This window comes from Lampris incognitus, chromosome 3, assembly GCF_029633865.1.
Source record: "Lampris incognitus isolate fLamInc1 chromosome 3, fLamInc1.hap2, whole genome shotgun sequence".
Lineage (NCBI taxonomy): Eukaryota > Metazoa > Chordata > Actinopteri > Lampriformes > Lampridae > Lampris > Lampris incognitus.
In genome coordinates, this window is record NC_079213.1 from 19,540,374 (window position 1) to 19,549,202 (window position 8,829).

Below are 8,829 nucleotides of genomic sequence, written 5' to 3' on the forward strand. Positions count from 1 at the left end.
TTTACTCTGAAATTCTGTGTCCGTGTAAATATGAAAAAGATGTTCAGATTGGCCGTTTGTTACATGCACTATCATTGACTTTGTCGGCGGTGAGCTCTAAATCAGTTAACTCCTTCAACGCCTCAATTTAGACTTCCTCGAGAATTGTACAAATCTGAACTATTTTGTCTCAAGTGGTTTTTATTTCGGCTCTATAAGGGACTTGTCACCATTGAGTAGTCTCTCGGTCTTATCCTACACTGTGTTTGAGTGAACTGAAAGGTAGTCTGAGTCTGACCCAGGCCATGGTTTTATAGTTAAGTGTGCTATTTTTCACCGCTTTACTCAATACTACTTCTGGGTTAATCTCTGTTGTTCTCTGCTATTCCTTTCCTTTACTACGTCTGGGGAACTGTGCCGTTACTACAATATAGAGACAGTTTTCATTCAAACAGACCTCCAGTCGCTGCTCTGCAGACTTACCAGTTCGTATAACATGCCCCTCCCTATGATGATGATGATGAGCTCTCTCTCTCTCTCTTTCTCCTCTCTCTTTTCTCTCTCTTTCTCCTCTCTCACTTTCGCTCTATTTTCTCTCTCTCTCCCTCATTCCCTCTCGCTTTTCTCTCTCTTTCCCTCCTCTCTCTCTTTCTGTTCTCTCTCACTCTCTCTCCCCTCTCGCTCCCTCTTTTCTCTCTCTCTCTCTCTCTGTCTCCTCTCACTCTCCCCCTCATTCCCTCTCTCTCTCCCTCATTCCCTCTCTCTCTGTTCTCTCTCTCTCTTTTTGTTCTCTCTCACTCTCTCTCCCCTCTTTTCTCTCTCTCTCTCACTCTCTCGCTCCCTCATTCCCTCTCTCTTTTCTCTCTCTCTCTCTCCCTCTTTCCCTCCTCTCTCTCGCTCTTCCTCACCCCCCCCCCTCAGGACCTGAAGCCTGTCGACGTTACTAACAAAAGGAGTTTGTGGGAAAACAAAAGTGCTTCCCCAACCAAGGTAACTACTTCTGCTTATACTCAGCTTACTGTGTGCATGGCTAGCGGCGGGGTTGAAAAATGGCAGTGAACCACAGAACATAGCAGAGAGCATACTGGTCTAGTTAGCAAGTCTCACCCACCCAACTAAGTGAACAATATAATTACCGTAATGTCTTTCGACAGTGTTTCTTACCATGTCAAAATGTGTTGTTAGTGTTGGGGGACATTCCCCCGCTGTTTCTCATGACTTCAGTCTGCAGTCGTTGTCAACGGCCGTGTTTTGTAACGAGCCCCCGATGAGGTGGCGAATGAATATTAAAATTACCGCATCACATTTTGACCTCGGTGTGGCAGCGGCGGGAGTAAAAATAACACTGTTTGTTTTTGTTTTAAAGAACTCCCATAGCTAGTTGACTTCGCCGCTAAGTCTGGAGGAAGCCTGGAGAGGTAACGGAAGAGAAAATTGCAAACGTCCCTCTTCACCTTTTTTTTTCCTGCAAAGTGCTTATCGCAAAATGACTTCATCCTGCGGTGTCACACTGTCCGCTTTCTGCTCTTTCCCTCTGGCAAAGCAACGCTCTCTTCTGCTGTGGTTGGACGGTGTTGCTAAGGCTAATCATCACAGTGATAGCTGTATTTAAAGAGTTTATTGCACTAGCAGATATGAGAAATGTAACATCTGTTCTTGGGGAATGATTGCCGGTATGAAGGTACGACTCACTTTTGAATATTATTCAAGTTGTTATAACCCCTTAACTTACGAGACTGCCAAGCTAGCGTTATTTTTTTCCCCCCACTTTACCGAGCGAGCGGTGACTCTTTCCCATAATGCATTGCATTTTAGACTCAAACCCTTCAGTTGAACGGCACTCTTCATACCAATTTGTACAAAGCTAACATAATGACAGCAGTAATCTGTGAGAAAGAGAGACTTGCCCACCAACTCTACTATAAGGGCTATAGCTAGTTATGGCTGACTTGGCACAATTTCAGAGCACCGCCGCTCGATGGAAAGGCTATGTCCTATAATACTGTTAAAAGACATGTTTCATGATATGTCTAAGCCTGTTGTCCAACCGCGTAATGAGAGCTTTTCACACAAGGCTGTATCGCATCACCCCTCCTCTTTCTGATTTTCCCGAGACACGGCACCCACAAATCCCCCCACCTCGGTTTAGCTTCACTTCACACTTTATTATCTTAATCAGGAGAATTTTTTTGACTGCCTTCTTTACGAGTCGAATGCCATTCTCCAGTCAAATGGCGGCAGTTACACAATATGGATTCATCGCTTGTATCGGCTTACACGTCGTACAAGTTGTGCTGAACAGGGCTGGAATTGGTGGATGGTGTGATCTTTACTTCTTCATTCAGATAAAAGAACCCAAATAAAGAGAACTCTCTAGTAGCCATGTTCATTCTAACCCCATGTGTTTGTAGATGGGGGTATTACAATGGTAATCTCTTGATCATATCAATAATCTGTCTGTCTATCTGTCTGTCTGTATAAGCCTTTGATAGAAGACAGTGGCTTGTCCTTGTGTACCCCCTCACACACACACACACACCATGTAACCCTGTGTGCTCCTAGCAGCCTGTAGCTATCCAATAGCTGTAGCGTAGGCCAGGGTCTGTGGTCCACCACAGTGAGTAGTGTAGTTTGAGGGCACTAGACGGTGGTCTGCAGTGACGTAAAATGGGTGCTGGACAGGAAAGATGGTGGTTAGGGACTGTGTTATTAGTTAACCGTGCTATGCTGTGATGTCAGGGAAGGCAAGATGAGGGGGATAACAATGATGAGGGGCTTCTGGATAAATTCATGAGATTTGTACAGATAATGGGTGTTTGCAACACACGGAGACCTCGATGCAGCAAACGTATAGGGTCACTACTCCCCGTAGGCATGACATGTTAGAGCTGTTCCTCAGCACGAGCTGCTTTCAGAGTGCCTGTGATGTGTTGACAAGAAAAGTACGCATTACTTTGGATGACTTTCTCCCGCTGACAGCCTCTTCTCTTTCTCCTCTCTTTCTCTCTTGCAGGTGACAGGCAGAGGGGAGACCAAATCAGTCACCAATGGTGAGTTTACAGTAGACGCCAAAAGGATTTGGTTGGACATGTTATATAAATAGATATACAGTTTCGTGTGCAAATAAATACGTTTGAAATATATCCGTTTGTGCAGGCACACTTCTCGCTGTTGTGAGAGGTGTGTGGGCAATGTTTCTTACAATAACCATGGGGTGTCGGTAGCATAGCGGCGTATTCCATTGCCTATCAACACGGGGTTCGCCGGTTCGAATCCCCGTGTTACCTCCGGCTTGGTCGGGCGTCCCTACAGACACAATTGGCCATGTCTGCAGGTGAGAAGCTGGATGTGGGTATGTGTCCTGGTCGCTGCACTAGCACCTCCTCTGGTCAGTCGGAGCGCCTGTTTGGGGGGAGAGGGAACTGGGGGGAATAGCGTGATCTTCCCACGCGCTACATCCCCCTGGTGAAACTTCTCACTGTCAGGTGAAAAGAGGCGGCTGGCGACCCCACATGTATCGGAGGAGGCATGTGGTAGTCTGCAGCCCTCCCCAGATCGGCAGAGGGGGTGGAGCAGCGACCGGGACGACTCGGAAGAGTGGGTTAATTAGCCGGATACAACTGGGGAGAAAAAGGGGGGAGGGGGATCCAAAAAAGAACAATACCCATGGCCTAATAATACCCATGCAAGGTCACCAATATTTAGACACACTATAGAGGCTTAAATAAGACAGGGAGGAGAACGGTTTGTCTCATTTTATGTTTTCAAGGGCATTTTCTTTCTAAGAACCGCATACGACAGGTGGCTAGATAAAGACTTGCCTTCTTGCTTCAGGGCACTCCAGTAGGACACACTGATATTAAATTGTACGTTGGCTGTTGTGGAGTCGCACCTGTGACCTTTTGGTTACCGGATAGTCTCAGATATCTAGGTCATCTTGTCACTGGTTCTGTGATTTACACAATGCCATGTGTCCCAAAACCCATAACCGCCCTGCCATAGCTGCCCCGACCGTTATGCAAGTCCCTGGAGACCACTGACAGCTGTAAATCAGTTTTTGGGTTCGTTTTGTTTTTTGTACTTTTCCCAATGTGCCGTTTGGCTTTTTGCTCCGTGGCGTTTTTGGATACCGCCTAAACATTGTGTGCTATTTTCAAATCAAGGCTCAGAGCCGCCCCCTGCTCCTTTTGTTTCCCCTGCTGGCACAGGAGGCCCCCGGCCTTGATGGATTCCTGTCAAGTCTTTGCAATCTGTCACTTGTTCAACACACACAGTGCACGTAGGCGTACATGCACGCACCATTACAAACTGCATACATAGTTAACACACACACACACACACACACACATCCTTCACAAACAATGCGACAAAATCACATATAATGCACACAGGCATACATGAACACACCATCACAAACTTGCACACATACATAAATATACACAAACACACATGCATGCATACATAAATACTTCACGTACAATACAATGCAACACAATCACACAACAAATCAAAATCTGGCACCCAGACAGATACATTACACATATACAAATCACACACACACACACACACACACACACACACACACATACATCCTTCACAAACAATACGATGCAACACAATCACACATAATGCACATAGGCATACATGAACATGCCATCACAAACCTGCACACATACATAAATAAACACACAAACGCATGCATACACACACATATGCATACATAAATACTTCACATGCAATAAATACAATACAACACATTCACACAACAAATCAAAATCTCGCACCCAAGACAGACACATTACACTTATACAAATAACACACACACACGCATGCACATGAAATTGACATCAATATAGCCACTCGATCATTTACCCTGCTACAGCCATGACTTTTACAACTTCCCCCACACATGCACAGACACACCCACGCACGCCACCATCCACCTCATTCTTCACGGATGCGTCATGTGTGCCTCCCTGAGCGTTAGGGCCTTGTGCAGCACCAGGCTGGTTTGTCACATTACACTGGCACATACCAGCTGAGGCTGTGTGAGATTAGCACGCCGTGACAGTGTGACCCCAACAACGATGGGGCGTTTGTACCGTTTTTAAACCGTCCCTTTGACACCACAATGAAGCTCACTCCAGACAAAATGTTGTTAACTGGGAAGAGTTAATATGGTTCAGCACCCTGACTTGCAGTTATTTAAGGCACCTGACACCAAGTTGGGCTGTGTGCAAATTATTACAGATGAGCACTCACCTCATTATAGAGATATGCTCTTGCTCATAATTGAGATACTACCTTTCAATAAAAGGAAATGAATAAAATAAAATAAAAATGTTATAAAATTTTTACAAAATTTTATAAAATTAAACTAAACTAAAAATAAAAATATACATTTTTTTATAAAACTACAATAAGAATAAAATTAAATAAAATGTTCAGTAGATATCTTGCACTTATTTAAGGCACCTGACACCAAGTTGGGCTGCGTACAAGTTATGACAGATGAGCACTCACCTCATTATAGAGATGTGCTTTCGCTCATAATTGGGATGCTACCGTTCAATAAAAGAAAAGCCACACTCTTCAACAACTTGTTTCACGCTTCGCTACAGAACATTTTGACATCTCAGTTTTAATTTGAATTTGACCACTTTTGTTCTCGCACAACGGACATTTATAAAACACTTTCCCCCTGAAGCATTTCCTCCCTCTGGAGACATGCTAGTTGACCTGTTGACCTTTGTAAATCAATTATTTTTTACTATTGAGTATTACTGTTGCGTGTGCCTTTTTTAAACAGATTTGCAGTTCATTTCTAACCCTCTCTATGAATGACTAACAAAATCTGTCCAAAATAACCTAATTCAATAATGTAATCCTTAACACTCTCCTGACTCCAAACTCTTATAAATCAACTGCATCTTTTTCCTGTCCTGATGTGGATGATGAACGAAGGTCTAAATTCATTCCAGTGTTTGTGTTTTATGTCCTCAGAGTTGACCCACATCTGTCATAGACAGATAGATAGATTGATAGATTAACAGACAGACAGACAGATAGATAGATAGATAGATAGATAGATAGATAGATAGATAGATAGATAGATAGATAGATAGATAGATAGATAGATAGAGACAGTGATAAATGACAGACAGACTGACAGACGGATAGATGGTTAGATAGACAGAGTGATAGACGGACAGATAGATAGATTGGGTTGGTGGATGGATGGATGATGATGGATGGATGGATGGACGGATGGACGGATGGATGGATGGATGGATGGGTTAGTATATAGCCACTGATGGACTTGTCTTGTGTGTCTCACCAGGTATGGGACACTAATGCCTTGAAGGGCGAATGAAGCCAGGGACCACGACAATCCAAGACTCTTCCTTTGATTCCTTTTGACTAAGTCTTATGCACCAAATAATGAGACCACACCCAGGGGGAACCCCAGAGACAGACGGACAGGACAGACACTGGCCGAGCACTGTACTGAGAAAAACATAGAGAAAAAAAAAAGGCCAGCATCATATTTTTGTACGGTTGCCGTGTGTAGTGCCTTTGCACATTGATCTTTGCTTTCTAAAAGAAACAAAATGCTGTGAAATTCGGACGTTGGATTGTGTTTTGCTTTATAGGATCCTTCCAGAGGAAAAAAAAAACTAACTAAATTTAGATTTCTCTCCATTTGCTCCATGCATACAATTTTGATATGACAGAAAGGTAGATTCACGAGAAAGGTTGAGATGTCCATATTCCAAAGAGATCATATAGTACATCGGTTCTCTCCCTCATACGGTTCGTTTTCCATCTCTTTATTTATATTTAAAGCAAAAGCTTCACACGTTGCTATTTTATTCAACATTCACCAGTTCAGGATAGAAATATAAGCACTTCTAGAATTTAGCCAATTTCACTTTTATTATGTCTTACCAATAGTGCAAAAATGGTCTGAGTAATATATGTTAGCACATGTGTTATTTTGAATATGAATTATCATACTGTATCTTCTATAATATCTTATACTCATGAAAAAAAAAGGTATTTTGCTTTTTTTGTATGCAGAAATGACTAATCACCAAACAGGCAGTTGCAGGATTCATTTTGGTGGAGGTAGGAGCGTTAAATATTCATTTGGCCATCGAGACTTCTGTCATGTCGTTTTATTTAATGTATTGATGTGTTTTGTCCTGTTCTGTCTCTCGGCTGTTTATAAAACAGCTTCTTTTTTTTTACCTGTTGTTTGAGTCTCACAGTCAAGTCTAAATCTTCACAGAGGTTCTTCTCAAATATTCAAGCAGGTATCCGAGGTGCCTTTGCTTTCTCTGTAAAACGCTATAGGATCTAACAAGTAGGAAACAGGCAACAACAAAAACAAAAAAAAAAAAAAACAGTAGTTTTTCCCAGCTACCTTTAAGCCCACTACTGCCTCTATACACCACCACACTATACAATCTTCAGTAAATAGTCTCGCCAGCCCAAGCATATACTCACATAGTACAATGCAAGTACGCGTACCACTATGTTAATTCTTCTGGCCTTATGCTTGCAATGAAATGGTTCATAATGTGTACGGCAGGAGAGGTACAGTACATGATGTAAGCCTTAGCTCGCTATCGTATCAGGACTCGTGCTTTTTTATGCTAACTTTCACTGACGAGGTCAGGAGTAGCACATTCCAGTTTGTGATTTTTTTTTTTTTTTTGCACGGCACATGTTTGGATGAGGATGACGATGTGACGTTTGTGATCTGTGCTCTGCTCAAAACTCGGACAATCACATTCCATGGCCCCCGGAATGAGCAGGGGGGCTTGACCAAAAAAAAATTTTTTTTTTAACAAGTGATTTAATGTGTCATTTATGTTCCTTTTTTTTATACTGTGGTTCCATTTTGTCTCTGCTGTTTTATAACAAACTTTTTGTCCATTTTACTTTTCTTTTTTTTTAAATTCCTTTTTATTGCCATGTTTAACCAGACACCTGCCTTTTTGTGTAGATAAGCCTATGCAAAGCACTCTATCTGTAGTTTCTCCAAACACTTCCAGTGTCATAATAGTGGCTAGTCTCCAACTGGATGAGGTTTTATTTTTAAACATTGTACCGTTGACCCAATGACAGCAATAAAGACAATTAAGGTATTTCACTTTGTCGAGACCTTTATTTAACTCATGACTGCACAATACATGATGATGGACATGACAGAACGAACCATTACGTATAGTGGTACGCTCTGTCATATCCACCTACTTCAGGCATGTATGTAAGTAACCTGCTAACATCTATTTCAGCATCTCTGATATATTCTCTGCACCGTTGCACTTTATCGCCTCTTATTTCACCTGTATTAGTCAATCCTTTTGTACATATCTGAAGATTGTTGTGTTGTAGTGTCTTGATGCATGCTCAATAATCCAGGTAAGAAAATCAAAGAAGGTTGAATCAGTTCATCTGGATACAACTTTTATTGACAGATACGTTTCATTACTCATCTACGTCACCTCTTCAGTCTAAACTGACTGCAAGTATCCCCACCCTTATAAACAATACAGTGGCATAATGACCGAAACCAACGATCAGTTTCATATGCAAATTACCGTGACCATTAACTAGAGTTAAAATGGCCATATGCACTATTCACAGAGGATTGGGGAATGTTTGCAATCACAGCATTGTAATCATTGCAACTATTCCCCAGTCCTCTGTGAATAGTGCACATGGCCATTGCAACGCCAGTCAATGGCCACGCCCACTTGCATATGAAATTGATCGTTGTCCTCAGTCGCCATGCCACTGCATTGTTTATAAGGGTGGGGACAGTGGTGGGTAGTAACGCGT

At 42.4% G+C, this 8,829-nt stretch overlaps 1 protein-coding gene across 6 annotated transcripts in view; it reads left to right on the plus strand.

Moving 5' to 3' along the window:
* cald1a (caldesmon 1a) overlaps nucleotides 1–8,127 on the plus strand; it is a 54,109-nt gene extending 45,982 nt beyond the window's left edge. For 5 of the 6 annotated variants that reach the window (XM_056276591.1, XM_056276594.1, XM_056276595.1 and 2 more), the window contains 3 exons: nucleotides 901–969; nucleotides 2,993–3,029; nucleotides 6,320–8,127. In XM_056276591.1, the coding sequence (XP_056132566.1) occupies nucleotides 901–969; nucleotides 2,993–3,029; nucleotides 6,320–6,333 (120 nt within the window). In that variant the 3' untranslated portion in view covers nucleotides 6,334–8,127. Of the gene's footprint in view, nucleotides 1–900; nucleotides 970–1,345; nucleotides 1,398–2,992; nucleotides 3,030–6,319 lie in introns of all 6 variants that reach the window. The other variant, XR_008810018.1, reaches the window with a different exon arrangement.
* The last annotated feature ends 702 nt before the right edge of the window (nucleotides 8,128–8,829 follow it).